At 39.0% G+C, this 24,522-nt stretch overlaps 2 protein-coding genes and 1 long non-coding RNA gene across 5 annotated transcripts in view; 2 read left to right on the top strand and 1 right to left on the bottom strand.

Moving 5' to 3' along the window:
* LOC113524044 (uncharacterized) overlaps positions 1-8,612 on the bottom strand; it is a 55,495-nt gene extending 46,883 nt beyond the window's left edge. The window contains exons 1-3 of one of the 3 annotated variants that reach the window (XR_008301263.1): positions 8,566-8,612; positions 3,690-7,474; positions 2,556-2,964 (exon numbers count right to left, since the gene is read on the bottom strand). Coding sequence is in view for 1 of the 3 variants with exons in the window: in XM_053231454.1 (XP_053087429.1) it covers positions 5,389-7,458 (2,070 nt within the window). In the remaining 2 variants the exon portion in view is untranslated. Of the gene's footprint in view, positions 1-2,555; positions 7,475-8,565 lie in introns of those variants that run through there. The other 2 variants (XR_008301264.1, XM_053231454.1) reach the window with 2 other exon arrangements.
* A 130-nt stretch (positions 8,613-8,742) lies between these two features.
* On the top strand, positions 8,743-10,758 carry LOC128317684 (cancer-associated gene 1 protein-like). The gene is made up of 4 exons (XM_053231247.1): positions 8,743-8,778; positions 9,138-9,166; positions 9,348-9,832; positions 9,956-10,758. Exons 2-4 carry the CDS (start codon positions 9,144-9,146, stop codon positions 10,501-10,503), a joined length of 1,056 nt encoding a protein of 351 aa, XP_053087222.1. The 5' UTR covers positions 8,743-8,778; positions 9,138-9,143; the 3' UTR covers positions 10,504-10,758.
* Positions 10,759-19,402: 8,644 nt separating this feature from the next.
* On the top strand, positions 19,403-23,194 carry LOC128317686 (uncharacterized). Its single transcript, XR_008301237.1, has 3 exons — positions 19,403-20,887; positions 20,973-21,086; positions 21,238-23,194. It is a non-coding gene; the product is annotated as an uncharacterized LOC128317686 (long non-coding RNA).
* Positions 23,195-24,522: the final 1,328 nt, after the last annotated feature.

Raw genomic sequence — 24,522 nt, 5'->3', positions numbered from 1 at the left:
AACTTGGCCAGACCTTGTAGATGGTAGAGATACTGGTGTGCCCTTGTCACCAAGCTGCCTGTGTGTGTAGTCCATGAGAGGTCTTCTGTGCAATGGACCCCATTATTTGAAGCTGCTCACCTTCTTGACTGTGGCCCCCTTGATCAACAGGGGGTTGTAGTTCCTCCCGTAGTCAATAATCATCTTCTTAGTCTTGGTAATTTTCAGAGAGAGATTGTTATTCCAACACAATGTGGAGAGGACATTCACTTCCTCTAAGTAGGCCTTCTCTTTGTTGTTGGTGATGAGGCCTACCACCACTGTGCTGTCGGTGAACTTCACCCAGTCTTTCATCTTCCACACCAGTCTTTCCTTTTCCCCAGCTAGACCTAATGGTTCATACTCACGATTTTCCTGGTCTGTGCTGGTAACCTCAAACCATGAATAGAAGATGTTCAATTCGTTGGCTAGGGAGGTACTGCCATTATTAATGGTGGGGGTTGGGTTTGTAGTCTGTAACAGTTTGCATGCACTGCCACAGACGCCTCAGATCTGCCTGCTCAAAGTGGGTCTTGATCTTGTCTCTGTATTTCCTTTTGGCTTACCTGACAGTTTTCCTCAGGTTGTAGGAAGCCGCTTTGTATTCATCCATTTTGCCAGTCTGCAGCCCTGCATTTTAGGCAGCTGTGGGCTCATTCAGAGCATGACAGATCGGTCTACCCATGGCTTCTGATTGGGAAAAACCTTTACAGATTATGTGGCAATAGTCTCTCCTATCAGAAACTCTGTATAACCGAGCACCGCTGCTGTAAACTCACTGCCATCATCAGAGCCGCGCAGGAACATCTCCCAGTCTGTGTCCTGCATGGCTTATGATTGGTCAGACCAGCACTGCACCTCCAGCATCACCGGATCTTCCCTCCGCAGCCTTTGTTTATATTTTGGGAGTAGTAAAATGGCGGCGTGGTCTGACTAACCAAGTGGTGGTGTTTTTATTGCCTTATAGCAGTCCGTGTATTGTGTATAAAAGTGATACAGCGCCCTTTCTCACCTGTACTGCAGGTTATGTGCTGATAGTATTCTGGCATTACTTTTTTTCAAGTTAGCCTTGTTAAAGTCACCAGTAATCACCAGCGCTGCGTCCGGGCGCAATGTTTGTAGTAGTCTAATGTTCCTGTGCAGTGTCGATAAAGCAGTGTCTGTGTGTGCCTGAGGTGGAATATAATAGATCACGATGATGGCGGAGTTGAATTCTCAGGGTAAATAAAAGGGATGGCATTTGACAGCGAGGTATTCCAGGTCCAGCTTGCATAATTCCATAAGACGATGGGTGCTCCCTGTGCTGCACCATTTGTTGTTGATCATAACACACACTCCACCACCCCGGAATTTCCCTGAGTTCTCCTTCCTGTCCATGCGGGGAAGGGAGAACCCAGGCAGCTGTACAGCATGGTCTGGAATGGTTGGCATGAGCCATGTCTCGGTGAGGCAAAGAGTGTTGCAGTCCCTGAAATCTCACTGGAATTGTGTCTGGGCTCTAAGGTCCTCCAGTTTGTTTTCAATGGACTGGACATTAGCTAAGAATATGCTGGGCATTGGTGTGGAGTGTGCCCTGGCCATGTTGCCACCGTCTCAGGAGAGTAAGTCCATTGTTTGCCTGGCTCAGAGTGATCTCCAGAGGCCAGTCAGGGTCGGGAGGAAAACAGGAATTAGAGTGGTGAGTAAAGTGTATTCCAATGTTGATTAAAGTTTGTCGGTCGTATGTTATATATCCGTGGATTAGCTCAATGATAGTGCGAAAAACAAGGTAAAAAATAAGGTAAAATACAAAAAAGTTGCAGTGTGGGTTGCGAGCGCTAACGTAGGCAGACTCTTGGAATCTTTTGTAACAACACAATATTTTGTGTAGTTTTGTGATTTCAAGTACTCTGAGTGTAAAGAGATAAATTTGACATTGATATAGTTGACTGGGTCAACAGTCATTCAGCTGCAGTTATAGAAGGAATCCAAAGAGCCAGACCTAACACACAAAGGGTGTTTTATTTTTTCAGTACTGTAGAGTTACAGCCTATGTGAAAGTTACAATGAACTTTTATTTTATTTACATTGGATTTGGTATTTTTATTAAATTCTTTGTATTTTTTTTTATTTAACAAAGGGAGGTTTCATTCTTTGAGTCTGAAACCAGAGTATTCCAAAGTAACTGATTAGTGCGAAGTATTTCATACAGTGATATCAAAGAGGGCCTAAATCCAACATCTTTATAATCAAATACTTATTGAAACTTGTGCTCTTCCCTACATAATTCTTAAAAAAGAAGGTATGGGGGGCACTCCATTGGTTTTTATGATCAAACCATGTCAAACCACATGGCTTTATGTTATGATATTACTCCATCTTAGAGTATAAAAGACATCAATCACAGAAATTCCCACATAAGGCTCAGCTTTTTTGTTGTTCCACACTTTCTAGGCTTCATATGAGTTATATTACAGTTTCATTCACACAGCCACACACACAAACACAAACACACACACACACACACACACATGCCTGAATGTACATGTTTCTGTACACATATTTTACAAATCTTTATTGATTGAAGAAAATCTCCAAAATTTACAACTCTTCTCAAAATGAAATATACACATCCAAAAGCCAATTACACCACAGTGCTGGTGAATTCTGGATTCTGATTGGTCAGAAGGTGTTTCACAGACGTTTCACAACTGAATTGAACTGAGGACTGATTATTTCTTTAGTCACTGACTTTGTATTTTTAGTGTTTATAAGTACAAAAAGTGGCTACAACATACACAACAATGAATAAATTAATGAATGGAAGTATCAAAAATACAACCTAAAAAATATTGTATGGTTTAGATCATAATTTTGCTTCCATGTTGACTTGGAACTCGAACGCTGGCATGGAGATCAATGGTGTTCCTCTGTTTTGAAGGTTACAACCAGCCTCATCAACATACACTGCAATCAAAATATATTTATACAAAAATACTCACAAAAGCATTCTCTGCCATGCTCAAGCAATAATAATTTTGTAAAATATTTTTGAAAGAATAGTTGCAGGTTCTTGTAAGTGTGGCCTGTGGATTGTGAGGAAGCAGCACAGGATACAAAAAAATATCTTTTAGGGGCTTTATTCTGACGGCTGTCTCTCAGAAGGACAGTGATCGGTGGGATTAAGTACTGATAAAAAAAAAATCAATAAAATAAAGTAAATCTTATATCTCTGTTGTGCTTATTTGACAAAAAAGAAAAAACAGGAGATTAAGCACTGATTTCAAAATCTGATAAATTCAGTCCAGGAAGAGTCACAACCTTCAAAAAGTTCAGGGTTCAGATAAAGGAAAATTCAGTCTTTTTGAATTGCACTAGAATGAAATTAAATGGAGTAAAATAAAATAAAACAAAATGAAATACGGTAGAGACTAATATTTGAATCAAATTAAAACGGTACATTAGCTTACTATTAAACTCCTCAGTTTTCCATGAAAATATATGTTGAGTAAAAAAAAAAACAATTTTTTAATACATTCTAATAATTTTATCAAGGTATGAAATGTTTTAAGAACACTCATAACTGTTTTTAACATGCATATTCCAATGTAGACAGATTCAACTACAACCAGGCAAATGCACTGGGCTTTAAATAAAGAAAATGAAACTTCATTAACATTCATTGTACATACCCAGTCCTTACACGTGTCCCAAACGTGATCAAACCCGATCCACCTCACGCATGCAACCCATAAACGTCAAATTCAGAACAATGGCATCAAACTCAGAGCACTAGTTTACGTTCGTTGCTCTGCTCACACTAAAATCCACGCACGTGTTCCATACTGGAGCGCCGCAACGCAAGTGTCGCAAACACAGTTTCTTAAAGGGCCCACCACCAATTTATGCTCAACGTTAAGTTTTGTTAATTTTCTCCACTTGGCTACATTCTCCCCTGCTAAATCCCATTGTCCTCAATCATCTAATACATATTTTTTACTTCTTTAACGGCCTCCCTAAAGAACACACCCCCCAAGCTTGTCAACACAGTAATAATCATGAATACTATCTCATAAGAAAACATCTAGAATTTTAATATATGTCTCAGATTTACTTAATTAAGTCTAATTTTCATGTACAATTTTGAAATTAATTCTTGTGGAAACTTGAGCTGTGATTGACATGAGAAACACTGTTGACCTGAATAACTAGTAATGTAAAGTACCGTAGTAAACATGAGTAATGTAGTTGAGTAACATAGCTGATGTGCATGTGATATTATATGCGGTTGATTGAATATTTAAAAGCAGAATTGCACATTTATGAAGCTAATTTAGTTCCAAAACCATCACATATAAATATATCATGTTTTATAAGCTTATTTTTTGTAAACACTCAGATATGAAATGTGACCTTTAAAGAAATACATTTATTAACTTTACTCATTTAACAAACAAATATGCAATCATATGTTTTTTAAATGAAGTATTTTTAATTCAAAAACATTGTTGATCAATTTTTGACAATTGTGGTAATCATGGCTTTTTCAAATTAGCTCGTATTAGTACATTAGCTAAGTATTTCTTTTTTTTATTATCAAAGACAATATATCTATGAGAAGCAACAGACTCTCATGGCATTAACAATCTACTGAATTAGAATTAGTGCAGATGTGTCGTGAGTCATAAGCATTCAGTTTTATTGATTAAAAAAAAACACAAAGTGAGAATTTAGTGTATAAAGCATTTTGAAAAATTGTTCGAATAAAAAAAATGAACAGAATCACAACATAATGTTACTCCGATCAACAGCAGATGGCGCTGTAGGGCAAGATTTCTCCTTAAGAGAGACAGACAGTGTCAGAAAGACAGAAAGAGACAGACAGGTGTCTGTACCAGGAATTGAAGTGGCGCATTGCTCTGCTTCCAGTATGACGTTTCCAGTATGACGTTTCCAGTGACTTTGACCCTGACCTGAACCAGGACACTGCAGGGATCCAGTTACTCCAGTGACCTTGAAACTCTTTCCAATTGTTTGGCTTAATATTAATATTTGTAATATGAGTGCAGTTAGAATGGAAGGTTTAAAGTGAGTTAATTAAATGTGACAAAATGTGTGAATGATACGATGCAAGCTGATCCAAGAATATTTTCCAGTCAACTGCAAAATAATATTATGTAAAGTCTTACATAAAGTCTTACATAAAATATTATGTAATGTAAGAAATTACCAATGTAAGTTTAAGTAAAATAATTCCCTATAAAACATATTTTACAACGAGACTGAATAGCAATACTGCGATAATATATTGCATTTATTACATGCTTTACGTGTTTCGATATAAAAAAAAGTAGAATTTTTTATTTTCATTTCATTTTTCATTTCATTCACTCAGGCGTAGTCTGCTTCCTCTTCCTCTGTGAATCCACTTTGAACAGCTGCTTGAATGCTCTTTATCTCTTCTGGAGCAGCAGCAGGGAGAATAGCGAGCAACTCTTTGTCAATCTTCTCCAGTCTTGCAGCACTTTTCCTTTCAAACTCATTCTTGTTCTTGAGGACAAGGCATAAGATGGCTTTCTGAGCCTCATCACAGGAGTTCTGTAACTGCTGACGCTCAGAAAGAAACTCTGGCTTTGCCTTGTCCATGGCCATCAGTTTCCCCAGAGAGCTGACACGATCCATGATGTGATTGTTGGAAACCTCGGTGTAGGTTGCTGAGATCATGTGGACGAGGCTGGCGATGTTAGTGGCTTGAAAGGCTTGACTGTAGAGCAGGTCTTTGGAGAAGAGCTTTGCGTTATAGGAAAGTGATTGTGTCTTTTCAGATGTGGAGACAAAATCTTTAAGGGTTCTTGTCAGGCTGGTTTTCACGATGTTGGACACCATCTGAAAGAAACGCACCATCTTCTCCCACTGCTCCTTCACTCTCCCCATGGCATCCATACCTTTGACCAGCATTTGTATAGTGGTGTTAAAGTCTATCTCTTTGACCTCGCAGTTCCTCATGGTGATCAGGATTTCAGTCAGCTCATTTTGGTTCTTCTCCATGTTCTCTACACTCTTCTCATAGATCTCTCTGGTCTTGTCCAGTTGAGCGCGGCTCTGCTCTATGCGGAACCTGGCATTCTCTGATTCTCTTTGTGAAGCGCTCATCTTCTGAGATTTACTTTCTTCTTTATACATCATTGGTGGTTTGGGAGCCAGGGAAGGAGAATTTGTGACGTCTTTACTTTTGCTGTCGAAACTTCGAGCTGATTCAGTCAGATTTCTGATCCTTTTAATCAGCTTCTTGGTTTTGGCTTCTTCACATTTCCCCTCTGGTGCATACTTTGCTAGTTCTGCACAGATTGTAATGCCCTCATCACATATGTTTTGGGCATCAATTTTTTCTTTACAGTTTGGGCTTTCTTTTAAACTTTCCTTGATTCTTTTGAACTGATCTGCCTGGAAATCTGTTAATGTAGCTTTATTCTTTTGATCATACAAGTCTTTCCAGTTAATAGTGTTGTCCTGCACAAACTCTTGTACATTCACTGTGCACATCAGGATTTCTGCAGATTTGCTATAAATATTAATTACATCAACACCATCAACAGCAGATTCTTGACGTTTAATGTGATGCATTGCATGAGTAATTATTCTGGAAACTTTCCAGTATTGGTTCCCTCGCTGGGTAATCACGGCTGTTACTCCATTAAGTAGAGTTGTGACTCTCTCAGTCAAGCCTGCGACAAGATCCATACCAATCAAGTCCCATCCACCGGGTACTGAATCCATTGCTTTGTTGTAACTTTCATGTGCTTCCTTAAGTTGCTCTTCCATGGCTTTCATTGCTTTCTCTGAGCGTTTAGAAGCTTCTTTAGATGACTGTTTCCTCAGCTTCGCCTCATTCAGTTTCTTCTTGATAGCATCCAGCTCCTCCCCATAAAAGTACTCAGCATTTACACATGCTTCTAGCAGTTCCTGGATAATATTGATGACATCAGTGAACCGCTTTTCTGTTGCAGTGGCCAACTCAAGACAATCATCTGCAATGACACGAATGTTCTCCAGCTGATCAGGAAGGTGGGCTTCAACAACCTCATCATTGCCTTGGAACAGGATCTTCACAGCTGTCTTCATGTAATCTGGAACTGCCATGGTGTGGAGTCTAATCTGATCCATGTTCTTATGGGCCTCGTTGAAAGCCCACCAGCCAGAGTTACACACCTGCATGAGGCAGGCACGAAATGAATCTGGGTATCTGATGTACTTGTAGCCAGCTTTAGGTGGGTTCTTGTTGATGGAGAAGTCTGTTTTGGAGGAGATGAAGACCAGCTCTCCCAGGATGGCTATGGAGAGTGGAGCAGGAGTCAGATACTCCTCCCAGTTGGCATACGGCTGCATCACAAGCTTGGTTTGATTTCTCATCTCCTCAGCTGTGGTGAGGCTTTGAGTTTTCTTTGCAATTTGGAAATCCATTGTGTCGTTGTTCCTGCTAAAAACAAAGTGATATGTATAATGCATAAAATATTAACACAGAAGTTTAGATGTAATTCAAACCACTTCAAAATGTTAAATCAGGAGAGAAAGAGACAGTGTTGAGTCGAAAATGAAATTCACCCCCGTCTCGGGAACGTGCATTTGAAGACATTCGCCTTAAAACGAGCAGGGTAGGGACTAGGCAAACTGTCAGAGAACAAGTTCATGAAATGCTTCCATACACAGAGGGCAGAGACTGTTTAAGTCCATTAGATGTCCCCAGCATATTAAATATTACTGTTTTTCTGGATTAGTTCAGCTTACAAAAGAAGCTTGTAAGATGGCATGTTGATATACTGTATGAATGAGCTTCGTCTGAATTCATACACTTAAATGGAACCAATGTGATTTTGAAAGATATAGATATTCAGCAGGTGGTGTAGTTTATCGTTGTCATATAATGCAGTGGCATTATTTTTGTCCTAATATAGTTTCACAAATTGATATTTATTTTATTAAGATTTAATTTTAAAGATTACATTTATATTAAATTAAATTACATTAAATATGTTGGGGTTATAAGTTTTCAATCCTTTTATTCTCACTGTGAGCCTATGAAAGTAAACTTACGCATTTACACAATGTTCCCGAGCTCAGGCAGAGGTTTAATTCCTCATATTTCCACATAATATTTTCTTGTTCTTCAAAGGAAAAGTGTATGCACACCTGCTTTTTTTTCATGTTGAACGCTATTGGCTGTTTGCTGCAAACACCTGGCTTTTATGTGCATGCGCACGCTCAAACTCTGACTCAGGGTTAAAATCTGAGTTGATTGAGAAATAAGCATCATGAACTCTATTAACCTTATTTAACCTGGGTTGGATTTGTTTGGTTTTGTCACCTCAAAACTCACGCTCCTTCACACACACACACACACACACACACACATACACAAAACGTGTTCTATGTTGTTAAGAATTCAATGGCTTTTAAATCCTTGACTCTTTTTTTTGCATACCTAAAAAAAACTTTCTTGCATTCCCAACTGTATAAAAAGGATTAAATGTGTGCAGTAATTAAAATCTTTTTTTTTTTCTCTCTTCCTACCTTGATATCCTGATAGTCTTCAGTAAAGGTGTGAATAATCTCTGCCAGCTCTGTGACCCAAATGGAGCCCCTGTGTATTTATACTCTGTAATCCACCCTCCCCCTTTCACCCCAACCGCCTCTGCTACAGTTTAGTATAAAAGGAGCTCATCTTTAAATCTCACATGAGTGACGGTGGTGAGCTAGAAGAGAAATAACAGCATACAGAAGGAGGTAACATTTCACACTTTAAATAGAGGTCTGTCTTTAAGAAACGCTGTGACAAGGTAATCATACTGGATGCTGCTTTTCTGAGTACTAGATTCATTTTTTAGTGTTTTTAAATATGTAATAACAAGCATTTTGATTCAAACTGGTAAAATATAAAAAAGACTATGACAAGAAGAAATAAATAGAAAAATCAGAACAATGTAATGTAAGCTTGTGTGACGTGAGACTAGTATGAGGTGAAGTGAAGTTGAGGTGAAGGCTCACAAAATAGTATTTAAGGGGTAGACATGTATTTATTTAAGTTTTCTTTCTTCCATTCTGCATTTTTTTTCCTCCAATAGCACTTTTACTTTCTGTTTCAGATTAAGATGACCCAGCTTTCTTCATCCGAGTAAGCTGAATACCAGTATTCACATAGAAATGATTCATAACAATAAACTGATTTTTAAAAGTAATGGTTTACAAAAAATAATCCAACAGTAAATATCGTTTTTCAGAAATTAAATTACCAAAATAAATTATTTTTACTTAAGGCTTTTTTCTGTGTTGAAATTTTGTGTCTTTATCTGCAGAGTCGTGCTGAAGAACACAGCTGTGGCTGTTATTGTTCCATTGAAAAATGGCATCTCCTCCCTGAACAGAGTCTACAAGGCCCTGATTAAGGCACATGTAGATCCTGTTACTGGGCAATGCTCCAAGTACAACTACATCAGACAGCAGATAGTGCAGGCTCATCAGCACCTGGAGAAGTCGGAACAGACAGCCAGTTCAGGGTTAAAGATTCTGGATGAAAGTTTAGAGAGACTTACACAAGTTGAGGGAAAACTCCAATGTGAGATGAATGATACAAAACAAACCTTAGAGAACTTGAGAACAGAGCAGGAATCTAATGAAAAATTACACAGGGACTCTCAGGGAGCTCTGGAGCAGGCTAGGACAAATCTTAATTCAACAAAACAGACACTTCAGGATCAGGAAAGCAGGAAACAAACTGCTCAAATTGTCACAGGTGTTGGGGCGGGGCTGTTAGTTATACCAATCGTTGGATGGATTGCAGGTGAGAATTACAGCATACAGATAAACATAATGATATAACAGAACTGTTAGATACTGTACATTATCATAATCTTATTGTGTAAATGTTACTTCTGACTATTTCATGTGTTCCTTCTTTGTGCAGGTTCTGCCATGCTGATTGGTGGTGTCATTGAAATGGATCAAGCAGCACGTGCTATCAGAGTGGCTGAAGAGGAAGTGGAGAAGTCTGAGACTGAAGTGGAAGAATACGAACATAAAGTATCTGACTACGAGTCTAAGATTTCCCAGACCAAACGTGACATCAGACAGAAAGATGACAAGCTGAAACACACACGTGAAGAAATCCAGAAGGTGAATAAGCAGATCGAGTCTGTAGCTGATTTCCAGCAGAAAGTGAGAAGAGCTATCCACCTCCTGGGTGCTCTGAGCGGGAGGGTCAGCGTGGCTGAACATCAGACTCGCAGATTCATCCTCCAGGAGCCTGTGATGAAGGTGATGGAGGATGTGATGATGGCCACAGAGCAAATCACAGGGAATGAGCCCCTCTATGACAATAACCTGCCAAGGCTCATCAATCAGCTGAAAGAGAACAGCCAACGACTGGCAGCCATCTGTGCCTCGGAGACCCGCCCTAAGAATAACACCACTTTACGCTGGTTATGTTGTTTTAAACAGACAGTCACTGAATAATGGATATTCTGTGAATTCTTCTATCAGTATAATCTTGCGTTACTTCACAAAACTGCATGTCAGATTTTCGTACAAATAAATTATTAAAAAAAAGCAGTGGTTCTTTTTCATAGAAAATATGTTTAAACTTATAGTACATGATGCCTATAAGACTAAATTGTAGACAGCAGGCTTACTTTACTCTTGTTTATGCTGAAAGAGTCATTTGCATTAAAAACCATTAAATATGAGCACAAAATAAATACACTAAAAAGATGTTGCAGTAAAGTTTGTTGTATTTACTTGATTTGTTTTTATTTATTTATATTTAATCTCCATTGTTAAAATAATCTGATGTTGGCCAGTTTGATGTGGAAGTCATATATCCTGAGCATATTAAATAAATAAATATAATACTTTTTCGAGAGCAGTATGTAATTCATTAAATACTCACATAAATGCCATCCACTTAAATTATTTATTCAGCCAACATTCTATCTAATTATAAGGTGAACCCCACTGGCAATAGTTTATCCTAAAACTAGTAGCTTTAAAGTCTAAACAGTGCATCATTCTGTATTATTAGCTTGCTACTTCAGAATACTATAAAAAAATATGAATGTAAAATGCAGTCTAAATACTTCTTAATAACTGGAAGCACTTCTCCAGCTACTGCTATGAAAGCCCATTTGTCCCAGATGTTCTGTTTGGCACAGAAATGTGTCTGTTTCACCTTTCTGATGTCCATTATTTCATGCTTTATCCAGACTGATGATCAGAAATTTGATCCATAACAGAGCAATTGCAATTGGTATTACAGATGAGGTGAGAGTTTAGATTAATGAGCATGCAGAAAAGTTGTACAAAGTTGTCTAAGACTACATTTAACTATGTAGAGTGTGGTCTACCTGCACCTGACAGTGTTAATATCATCTTGTTTACCAGACCGTACTTGCTTGGTATTGTGTGGATATTGCTCTTTGTGATCATTACTTACTTGTGTAGTATTGTGTGTTGCTGACAAAGTAAGTGGTTTCCTTTGTATGTCCATACTGCTTGATGCATGACTCAGCAGTTTCATATCAATAATTATTCAGTGGTACTTATTGAACTTATTGAAACACTGATTGATGTCATTTTGCACTAAAATGGATTGTATCTTTAATTATTTATAATACTTAAGTATCGGTATATTGTGTGTTATCTATTACGCTTAAAATTGCTTAAGTATTCTTATTATATCTTTAATTTACCTAACTGTGTAATGTATTATGCAGATATCCTACAGGATTTTCAGCTGATTGTCCTGTAGAAATACCTGTAATACTTTGTGTTATATAATACGCTGAGCATGATGGTTTTGATGATTATTTACATAAGATGTGCTTGTAGTAATAGATCTTATCGTGACTGTATCTTCTGTTTATAACGTACTGGATGTTCATACAAATAATGTGCCTTATTTGTGCCTTAAAATTGCTTAAGTATTCTTATTATATCTTTAATTTACCTAACTGTGTAATGTATTATGCAGATATCCTACAGGATTTTCAGCTGATTGTCCTGTAGAAATACCTGTAATACTTTGTGTTATATAATACGCTGAGCATGATGGTTTTGATGATTATTTACATAAGATGTGCTTGTAGTAATAGATCTTATCGTGACTGTATCTTCTGTTTATAACGTACTGGATGTTCATACAAATAATGTGCCTTAAAATTGCTTAAGTATTCTTATTATATCTTTAATTTACCTAATTGTGTCATGTTTTATATTTATGTAAGGAATGTGACCTATATTTGCAGACACAAAAACCCTTACAGGAATCCTATAGGAATATTATGCAGATATCCTACAGGATTTTCAGCTGATTTTCCTGTAGAAATACCTGCAGAAAATCTATGGAAGGACAAAAAAATATATGCAGGAATTCTATCCTCCAGGAATTCTGTCCTGCAGGTCTATTTAGTTCATTTAAAACACACACTTCCTGCAAGACTATTGTACAGGACAGATCTGAAATTCTGCAGGACATGGCGAGCGTGTGTGTCCTGCAGGATACATACAGGGGAAATACCTTCACTACAAAAGCAAAGTATTTTCACAAATGAATTATTTTATTTATTGAAATCATGTCATATAATTTTAATTGTCTTGACTGATTCAATCTGTGTGATAGTTCCTCAATTTCAGATGCAGTGGACCCAGAAAGTATTTGGACACTTGAGCCACACTTACAAATGTGCAATTCATCCACTCTAGAGCAACATTCTGGTAATGTCTTCTCCACTGCATTCTATAGATGCTCTGTAGGGCTTAGGTTAGGACTCTTTCAAAAGTCAGCTGGTGCTTTGGTTCAGTCGTTCCACCGCTGCTGCTGACTGAGGGTGATAAGCACAATAATGCTTCAACTCAAAGCCTAAGTGGAAAGTGATAAACTTTCCACAATTTTACCCACAGAAGAAATTTTCTACTGTATTCCTTGACTTCTGTCACCAATTTTTTAGCCACTGTGAGTGCATCTTGTCTCCTGCAAAGAAAACATTTGTAGAAAACATGTCAAATCACCAGACAGTATTTATATCCATTTACTGTATCGAGTTTGACAAAATCCATCAGCAAATGTTCAAATGGAGCTGACTGAGTTGGATGTGCACTAGCTGTAGTTTGAATCCCTTTACCTATGTTCATTTGCAAAATATCACCCTCTGTTTGCAAAATTTTGTCACAAAATTAGCAAAACCAGGCACGTAAAATTGTTTATTCACGATGCTTATCATACCTGCCTTAGAAACATAGTCAGCACCATGAGTAATTTTGTCAAGAAAGGGAAACATGACTTTAGGAAGAGCTGGCCTTTTTTGTCAATCCATACATGGGTAACAGGATTTTTGGTACGATGTGCATGCCAGTCTCTCAGATCCATGGGTGTCGCACGTTGCTGAATTAGAGGAAGATCCTGTGCAGAAGTGAAAGACAAATCAGACGTTATTAACGGCATCTATACCAAAGGAGTAGAGGAAGTGAAAGCCACTCGTTTAGCTGCTGAATCTGCGAAAGCATTGCCCAAAGAAACAACATCATCATCTTTTGCGCTCAACATTTACAGACAGACACTTGTGATGGCAAAAGGATAGCTTCCAAGAGGTTGACAATAAGCATTTTATGTGCTGTGGGTTTCCTGGAAGACGTTAGTAAACCCAGATGTCTGTAAAGTATGCCAGTGTCACGTAGTGTGCGGAAGGCATAATTGCAGTGAGTAAAGACAGTATTGATTCCCCTTTAGCAAGAATACATGCTCTAGTGAAGGCAAATAGTTCTGCTGCTTGTGCTGATAGAGATGAAGGGAAACATGGTTTTGGAAGAGCTGACTTTTTTTTGGTTGTCAATCCATACATTGGTAACAGAATCTTTGGTACAATGTACGTGCCAGTCTCTCAGATCCATGGGTGTCGCACGTTGCTGAATAAGAGGAAAATCCTGTGCAGAAGTGAAAGAAAAATCAGAAGTCATTAACTAGATCTGTAGCAAAAGAGTAGAGGAAGTGGAAGCCACTGGTTTAGCTGCTGAATGTGTGAAAGCATTGCCCACAGAACCATCATCATCATCTTTGGCATGAGCTCGACATTTACAGACAGATGGCAAAAGGATAGCTTCCGAGAGGTTGACAAGAAGAGTTTTATGTGCTGTAGGATTCCTGGAAGATGTCAGTAAACCCCGATGATTGTAAAGTATGCCAGTGTCACGTAGTGTGCGGAAGGCATAATTGCTGTCAGTAAAGACAGTATGGGATTCCCCTTTAGCAAGAATATGTGACGGATGTTAATAAGAGTGTGTACTCACGATCTAAATTAATGTATTTCACTAATGATCCTTCCTTTCAATTTTCATTTATTTACTTTATATTAGTTTGTTCATGAAAACGTTATAATTTAGTTTTGTATTTTATTTGTGTCATTTTGGGAAAGGAGTTTTATATTCATTTTTCATCGTGAAGTCATTTCTGTTCAGCCCGCGCTGCGTCCTTAGACCACATTGAGCACACTGAGGAGAGGTAAGCAGTTAGCGATGCTCCTTCAATATAATTCAATTCAATTCAATTTTATTTGTATAGCGCTTTTAACAATGGACATTGTCACAAAGCAGCTTTACAGAAATAAATGGATTCACAAAAATATATTGTAAATATTTGAATTTATCACTGTGAATTTATCCCTAATAAGCAAGCCAGTGGCGACGGTGGAAAGGAAAAACTCCCCGAGATCATATGAGGAAGAAATCTTGAGAGGAACCAGGCTCAAAAGGGAACCCATCCTCATCTGGGTGCAACAGATAGTGCGATTATAAATAAATCCCTTCTGTTATTGTGTACTATATGGACAAATAGTGCAATTGTGCAACCAATAAATTTATCACAGTTTTTGCAAGAAGTCCGGCTGGTTAAAATCTATCCACTGTCCACTGATGGAGTCCTGAGTACGAAGGTGCTTGTGGCAACTGCAGCCCCAAAGCCACTACAGCAATCGCAGTCCCAAGCCATTACAGTACAGTACAGCTCCCCATATGTGATCCCCATGCCATCTCCACAGCCCCCAGGTGGCACCATCCCCAGCAATCCAAACAGGTCTTCAGGCAGTCCAGAAGTAGCATGTGTAGCTCGACAGAGGGTGAGGGAAAGAGAGAGATGGAGAGAAAGGAAGAGATTGTTAGGTGAGCTTTTGTCCTCTAATGGTTAAGCACGATGTACTTTGCATGCAGAGTGCAAGCAGGGACTCCGGCAAGACTAGCTATGACAGCATAACTAAAAGGGAGAGCCAGAAGCTAACACAGACATGAGGGCACCCTGGGACATAAAGCAGCAGCCACTCCACCGTCGACAAACCTGAGTGAACGCGTGAGAGTGGGGGGCCGACAGCATCCAAACATCCCAGTTCACCACAACACTCTATGCCTGTGAAACCCTCCAGACCTGCTCCTTTACCTAAGAAAAACTATTCACTAAAGGCTTGACTAAACAAATATGTTTTCAGCCTAGACTTAAATTCTGAGACTGTGTCTGAGCCCCGAACACTAAGTGGAAGGCTGTTCCATAACTGTGGGGCTTTGTAAAAGAAAGCTCTACCCCCAGCTGTAGCCCGCATTATTCGAGGTACCAACAAATAGCCTGCACCTTTTGATCTAAGTAGGCATGGCGGATCATTAAAGACCAAAAGTTCACTCAGGTACTGTGGCGTGAGACCATTTAGTGCTTTATAGGTCAATAGTAGTATTTTATAATCAATACTAAATTTGATTGGGAGCCAATGCAGTGTGGATAAGATAGGGGTGATGTGGTCATATCTTCTGATTCTAGTAAGGACTCTTGCTGCTGCATTCTGGACTAACTGGAGCTTGTTTATGCTCCTACTGGAACATCCAGACAGTAAGGCATTACAATAATCCAACCTAGAGGTAACAAAAGCATGAACTAATTTTTCTGCATCGTGTAGTGACAATATATTTCTCACTACACGATGCAGAAAAATTAGTTCATGCTTTTGTATATATAAGTTTGTAAAAGTTACCAGAAGTTTTATTAAGTACTTAACATGCAAAAATATTATTGTTGAGAGTGTTATAAATGTAATAGGAATTGTTTTATGCGTGGATGGATGAGATTTAATCATTTTATTACCGAGTACAGCGGTACGTTATTAACTGCATCTATACCAAAGGAGTAGAGGAAGTGAAAGCCACTCGTTTAGCTGCTGAATCTGCGAAAGCATTGCCCAAAGAAACAACATCATCTTTTGCGCTCAACATTTACAGACAGACACTTGTGATGGCAAAAGGATAGCTTCCAAGAGGTTGACAATAAGCATTTTATGTGCTGTGGGTTTCCTGGAAGACGTTAGTAAACCCAGATGTCTGTAAAGTATGCCAGTGTCACGTAGTGTGCGGAAGGCATAATTGCAGTGAGTAAAGACAGTATTGATTCCCCTTTAGCAAGAATACATGCTCTAGTGAAGGCAAATAGATCTGCTGCTTGTGCTGATAGAGATGAAGGCTGATAGAGATGAAGGGAAACATGGTTTTGGAAGAGCTGACTTTTTTTTGGTTGTCAATCCATACATTGGTAACAGAATCTTTGGTACAATGTACGTGCCAGTCTCTCAGATCCATGGGTGTCGCACGTTGCTGAATAAGAGGAAAATCCTGTGCAGAAGTGATGTCCATTATTTCATGCTTTATCCAGACTGATGATCAGAAATTTGATCCATAACAGAGCAATTGCAATTGGTATTACAGATGAGGTGAGAGTTTAGATTAATGAGCATGCAGAAAAGTTGTACAAAGTTGTCTAAGACTACATTTAACTATGTAGAGTGTGGTCTACCTGCACCTGACAGTGTTAATATCATCTTGTTTACCAGACCGTACTTGCTTGGTATTGTGTGGATATTGCTCTTTGTGATCATTACTTACTTGTGTAGTATTGTGTGTTGCTGACAAAGTAAGTGGTTTCCTTTGTATGTCCATACTGCTTGATGCATGACTCAGCAGTTTCATATCAATAATTATTCAGTGGTACTTATTGAACTTATTGAAACACTGATTGATGTCATTTTGCACTAAAATGGATTGTATCTTTAATTATTTATAATACTTAAGTATCGGTATATTGTGTGTTATCTATTACGCTTAAAATTGCTTAAGTATTCTTATTATATCTTTAATTTACCTAACTGTGTAATGTATTATGCAGATATCCTACAGGATTTTCAGCTGATTGTCCTGTAGAAATACCTGTAATACTTTGTGTTATATAATACGCTGAGCATGATGGTTTTGATGATTATTTACATAAGATGTGCTTGTAGTAATAGATCTTATCGTGACTGTATCTTCTGTTTATAACGTACTGGATGTTCATACAAATAATGTGCCTTAAAATTGCTTAAGTATTCTTATTATATCTTTAATTTACCTAATTGTGTCATGTTTTATATTTATGTAAGGAATGTGACCTATATTTGCAGACACAAAAACCCTTACAGGAATCCTACAGGAATATTATGCAGATATCCTACAGGATTTTCAGCTGATTTTCCTGTAGAAATACCTGCAGAAAATCTATGGAAGGACAAAAAAATATATGCAGGAATTCTATCCTCCAGGAATTCTGTCCTGCAGGTCTATTTAGTTCATTTAAAACACACACTTCCTGCAAGACTATTGTACAGGACAGATCTGAAATTCTGCAGGACATGGCGAGCGTGTGTGTCCTGCAGGATACATACAGGGGAAATACCTTCACTACAAATAGCAAAATATTTTCACAAATGAATTATTTTATTTATTGAAATCATGTCATATAATTTTAATTGTCTTGACTGATTCAATCTGTGTGATAGTTCCTCAATTTCAGATGCAGTGGACCCAGAAAGTATTTGGACACTTGAGCCACACTTACAAATGTGCAATTCATCCACTCTAGAGCAACATTCTGGTAATGTCTTCTCCACTGCATTCTATAGATGCTCTGTAGGGCTTAGGTTAGGACTCTTTCAAAAGTCAGCTGGTGCTTTGGTTCAGTCGTTCCACCGCTGCTGCTGACTGAGGGTGATAAGCACAATAATGCTTCAACTCAAAGCCTAAGTGGAAAGTGATAAACTTTCCACAATTTTACCCACAGAAGAAATTTTCTACTGTATTCCTTGACTTCTGTCACCAATTTTTTAGCCACTGTGAGTGCATCTTGTCTCCTGCAAAGAAAACATTTGTAGAAAACATGTCAAATCACCAGACAGTATTTATATCCATTTACTGTATCGAGTTTGACAAAATCCATCAGCAAATGTTCAAATGGAGCTGACTGAGTTGGATGTGCACTAGCTGTAGTTTGAATCCCTTTACCTATGTTCATTTGCAAAATATCACCCTCTGTTTGCAAAATTTTGTCACAAAATTAGCAAAACCAGGCACGTAAAATTGTTTATTCACGATGCTTATCATACCTGCCTTAGAAACATAGTCAGCGCCATGAGTAATTTTGTCAAGAAAGGGAAACATGACTTTAGGAAGAGCTGGCCTTTTTTGTCAATCCATACATGGGTAACAGGATTTTTGGTACAATGTGCATGCTAGTCTCTCAGATCCATGGGTGTTGCATGTTGCTGAATTAGAGGAATATCCTGTGCAGAAGTGAAAGAGAAATCGGAAGTTATTAACTGCATCTGTACCAAAGCAGTAGAGGAAAGCCACTCATTTAGCTGCTGAATCTGTGAAAGTGTTGCCCAAAGAAACAACATTTTGCAGGGTCCAAACGCCTAGAATAGTAGGCCAAGGGGCATTGTCTATCCCCATGCATCAGTTAATGTTTGCAAATTTTGTAATACTATGTGTATGAGCTAGCATACCAAGGATCTTCAGCTCAACTGGAAAGCCAAGAACTGTTTCCCCTTGCTCAATACTAAGAAAACATTAACATTACTGTGTAAACTCTAGAAGCAGTTGTCAGGAGATCAGTAGTTTCTGAAATATTCAACCACCCCATCTGGTACCAACAACGATGCCACAATTAAAGTCACACTTTTTCCCCATTCTGATGTTTGATGTGAACATTAATTGAAGCTCTTGACCTGTATCTGTAGGATTTTATGCATTGTGCTGCTGCCACATGATTGGCTGATTTGATAACTGCATGAATGTGCAGGTGTACAGGTGTTCCTAATAAAATGGATGCTAAGTGTAATTATTAATTTTTTCTATTTATCAAGTTAATCAAATATAAAATAACTTAAACGAGCATTACGAATTGCTGGGGATTAAATCGATTTGCCAGCGTTTATCATCCGCAGACAGAAAGGCCGGTCAAACGGTTTAATCAAATGCTTGAAAACATGATCCGTAAGTTTATTCACAATGATGCGTGGAATTGGTATAAGTGGCTAGAGCCCCTGTTATTTGCAGTACAAGAGGTCCTGCAAGCCTCCATGTGGTTGTCCCTGTTCAAATTATTATACCACGCATGAACGTCAATCCCAGCTGTATACCGGGGTACTCAGCTACGAGAGTTCGCACCAGGAGTTAAAGTGCTTATTTTGTTACGCACATCAATCTCTAAATTACTTGCCAAGTAGCAAGGACCCTTTGAGATCACATGGCGAGTTGGGGATGTTGACTATCAGGTAAGGCAAATGGATAGAGGCGGGGCATGGCAGGATTATCACTTAACCTCCTCCAACCGTGGAGGAAGATGGTTCCCATGGCTTTGGTGATGGTCATCTCAGAGAGGGAGGAGCTAGGACCGGAGGTGAATCTAAAAACGGCAGCTCAATCCACCCCGGCCCCTTATGAAGACCACCTCTCCACTTCCCATGTCACGGACATTTCTAAACTGCATGTAGAATTTTCCAATGTGTTCTCGCCGCTCCCCGGTAGTACTAATCTCATAGAGCACCACATAGAGACAACCCTAGGGGTGGTGGGACGCAGCCGCCCCTACCGGCTGCCTGAACACAAAAAAAATGTGGTTGGGGAGGAACTTGAGGCTATGCTTGACATGGGGTAATCAAAGAGTCCCACAGTGACTGGAGCAGCCTGGTGTTTTTGGTGCCCAAAACCAACAGGATGGTCCAATTTTGTGTGAACTTTATGAAAGTCAATGCAGTGTGCAAATTCGACGCATACTCAATGCCTCGCATTGAAAAACTGCTCGATCGTCTAGGCGTGGCTTGCTTTTATTCTACACTGGATTTGAAAAAGAGATATTGGCAGATCCCCTTGAATACAATATCTTGCAAAAAAATGGCCTTTTCCACTCCGTTTGGGTTACACCAATTTGTGACACGTCCTTTTGGGTTGTTCTGGGCTCCAGCCACTTTCCAGCGACTCACGAACGGAATCCACCGTTCACATGCTGCTTATGCTGCTGCCTATTTAGATGATACTATTATTTACAGTAATGATTGGCAGCAGCACATGCAGCATCTGAAGGCTGTTCTGAGATTGCTGAGATGGGCGGGACTCACGTTGAACCCAAAGAAGTGTGCGATTGGACAGGTGATATGATCCAAATTGATAAGACAGTAGCAATTATGGCCTGCCCAAGACCCAAGACCAAAAAGGAGGTGAGACAGTTTCTGGTGCTGGCTGGCTATTATCAAAGGTTTGTGCCTAATTATTCGGACGTCACCAGCCCACTGACTGATCTCACTAAAAAGGGAGCACCAGATCTGGTCCAGTGGACGGAGCCGTGACAGCAGGCTGTCACTCAGGTAAAAGCTGCACTCTGTGACAATCCACTCTTACATTCTCCTGACTTCCCTCTCCTTTTTGTTTTACAGACAGATGTGTGGCGGAGGGGAATATGCCACTGCCTTGTGGGGGAAATATTAAGCACTTAACTAAGGAAGACTGAGTGAGTACCAGGATCTTAGTCCCCCCCACCAAATGCTTTAGGTCTCTGTATAACTGAGGTTATATGTTGGTGCCTGTCGTGTTAGGTGCTACAGATGAGGTGAGGTGGGCCCTGGAGCATGTGCAGATAACCTATAAGAGCTTAGAAGATAAGAGCTTTTGACTGCAAAACCCATCCTCCCCTAGATCTAACAAGACAGGTAAGACGCCCCCACTCCTTAGTATAAATGACTCAACTTAACAGAGTTTCAGTGTAACTAACCAGAAATATTTATTTAGATGACAAATATTGGACTTAAGGGACGAATTAAATGAATTGTAACTTATTTCTTTTCTTTTGTTCCTTCACAGGAAGAATAAAAGAATGAAATCAAATATAGACAACAATAAAGAAAATATCAACAATTTGTGACTGTTTCTATTGAACCTTGAACAACAATCAGTGTGCCTCTTTTACCACACTGGTAAGTTTCACATTCACAGTCAGTTTGATTTAATCAGTTCACTTCAGTTCAGCTCAAAATTTGAAAAGTTCACTTCAAAAATCCAGGAAAATAATACTCGGTCCGTTCATGTGCCAGAATGTCCATAGACTTGCAAAAGAAAGTATATGAATCACTCTGCAGAGAAATTCACAGGTCACAGTTCCACGCATGAGTGTTGTTCTTTTAAAAGCACCGTTCAGTCTTTATACTCATTGAAAAGAAAAGATTACTTGCTTACCAGCGTTCAGTGGAAAATGAAGAAAATAATGTATATCACCACATCACTACATCATGGGCAGAGCGCTGAAAGGTGTCCGTATAGGCAGGGTAGTGTTCCTTCACTCTATGATCCCCAACGATTGCCCCCGTGATCCTGAAGACTACCACTCGATCCTACGAGGCCGCAATCCTGTCTAACGGAGATCAGCCCGATAACACGAACAATATACTGTCCCATCCAACAAATCAGCCAACTCTCCTCGCAAAAATAAGCAACGGCATCCACCACGTTTTGAGTTCGTTTGAACTAACAAAAACAAAAATCTGGATGCAAAACACACACAAAAAAAACACAGGAGTATTCAACCCCAACGCTAAATAACTTAATAAACTCTAACAGCCTATCGCCCAGCTTCACACACGAGCACGATGGAAAACTTGTTACGCCACTATTAATATCTGGCTTGTTAAGACAAACAGAAACTTAGAAGCAACGTCATGCGGCTCTAATGCATGTCATCAGTCTAAACGTAACTTTTTAATGTAATAAAAAGTTCGAAAATTGTCACATCCTTCATCAGCTCGCCGCTGCTCCTCTCGCTCTTTTTCTCTCCCGCCTGTGCGATCGTCACACACCTGAGAAAGAAAATGGCAGCGCCCGTGTCAAATTTCAAAATAAAAGCTTTTGCGAAATAGAACTTGTAGATCCCCTACAGACGCATCAGACTGGGGGTTGGGGCTGTGTTGTCCCAGGTAGTGCAGGGGGAGGAGCGCCCTATGCTGTACATCAGCCGCAAGCCCCCCGTGTGAGAGACTAAGTACAGCATGATAGAAGCATGATAGGCGGTGGGGTATGTGGAAGTGGGGGCGTGCTAAGGCACTGGTTTTTGAATGGAGGGCGGAGCCAGAGAAGGTGAGTGGTGAGGAATGCACACCTGTGTGAAATTCTATTAATGAGTGTTTTGTGTTTCATTGAGTGGAGGCAAGGATAAAAAGGTGAGAGATGAGTACCTCGAGAGAGAGAGCAACCCGCACAGAGCCGTGTGTGTGCATGTGTTTGTGTGTGTATTGGGGAAAATAAAACCACTGAAAAGTGAACGAAAAGACACTGAAAAGACACAGAATAAAGTGCCTCTTGAGTTGTTCCCAAGCCTGCCCCCCACTTCCTCATTTCTGCCCAAACTTCAGAGAGTGTCTCACAAACACACACATTATGGATATAATATATTAGACCTCCTAATACTTAACAACTTTGTCTCAAGAACCACTGGTCAAATCATTAAATATTTGTGACTATTTAAAAAACTATTCCTACATTTTTCACTCAACCTCAACCTCAGGGAAAGTATATTTCCCTGGACTGTATTTTCTGGATTCCCTGTGTCAATAATTATGAAAAAAATGTTGAAATTTAGTCTTTGTATGGTTATAACAGGGTCATTTATAAATATGGGCATGAAGAACCGTACCCAAAAGCCTATAATTCCTAAACAAAACCTCAAAACTTCATGAAATTAGGTAAGAACATGCATCTTATGATTCTAAAGACGCATGCAAAATTGTAGAGATACTTGTTTTTATCTCCAATTTAAGTGCTTACAGGCTTGCTAAATAATACACAATATCTTTTTATGCATGGTTAATGCTCATAAAGTGCTTGAACCCCGATAATTGCTGCTCACAGCTATATTTTGTGCTTTTTTTCCCTGAAGTCTGCACTTTCAGAAAATGTACAGGAGAATGTTATCTGTTGTGTTTACTTCAAAAATCAATAAAATATGTTCTTTGGCCAGGGGTGACAAACTGGAAAAGCTGCTCTTTGAGAGAATGTGAAACTGAAAGAAAATGTTGAATTAGCACTCTTGGCTTTGATTTTAGAATATATCCGTGATTTATTATGTCATGGTGAGGAATTCTGTCTGTGACAGCTCCTCAAACTCACCTACATCACTAAAGTTCATAATTGGTCTCAGATCTCAACTATAGATGTGCATGAGACTGTTTTTTTCCAAATCCTGTCCACACAATTATTATATAGAACCACAAGGAATCTCTTTTTTCAAGAGTGTACATGAAACCCCATTTGTCCCAGATGCTCTGTTTGGCACAGAATTGTGTTTGTTTTACCTTTTTGATATTATTTCATGCTTTAGCCAGACTGATGATCAGAAACTTGATCCATAACTGAACAATTGCAACTGGTATTACAGAGGAGATGAGAGTTTACATTAATGCACATGCAGAATAGTAAAAGTCATGGTTTGTGTGTACCTGTGCATACTGATGCAATGCCACTAGCTGCAGTGGTAAACCAATACCTATTTGCCTGAGAGGACTACAGCCCTGAGGAGAGATACTGAATCCATGCCCATGATGTTCTTGACCCACTACTCTGCAGTGACCTTCATGCCCGACACTCCGAAATACTAGAACCTCAAACTAGAAGTAGACCATGAAAGATCCCTGCTCCCAGAGTGACCTCTTCAGGATATACCAAGCCTTTATTTCTGACTGCTGTTCATGGTTTTTTATTCTGGATTGTTTTCTCAACTGCGACTTTTATCTTGACCTCTGATTCCCCGTTTCTTCATCACCTGACCTCACGCCTGTCTCTCCATCTTGATTATGCCAAGTGTTTCAGATTTTGTTTTTGTGTTCGCCTGTCCCTTTTTTAATAAAAGCATTTCCTGCAAATGTTGCTGTCTCTGCTGCGACACTTGGTGGTTTTTTTGTTTGTTTTTTTTGGTTTTTTTTTTTTGTTTGTTTGTTTTTTTGGCCAAAAGACAACATATCCATCAGAAATAACAGAATCTCAGATCCTAAATCAGCATACTATTAGTAAAATGGAAAAATAACATTCAGTAATTTTTTTTTTTTTTACACAAACTAGTCAACAATATTCTTTTTAGGTGCCAATAACTTTCTAAATGAA

Source organism: Pangasianodon hypophthalmus, chromosome 29 (genome assembly GCF_027358585.1).
Source record: "Pangasianodon hypophthalmus isolate fPanHyp1 chromosome 29, fPanHyp1.pri, whole genome shotgun sequence".
Taxonomy (NCBI): Eukaryota; Metazoa; Chordata; class Actinopteri; order Siluriformes; family Pangasiidae; genus Pangasianodon; species Pangasianodon hypophthalmus.
This window is presented reverse-complemented; position numbering and strand designations above follow the sequence as displayed.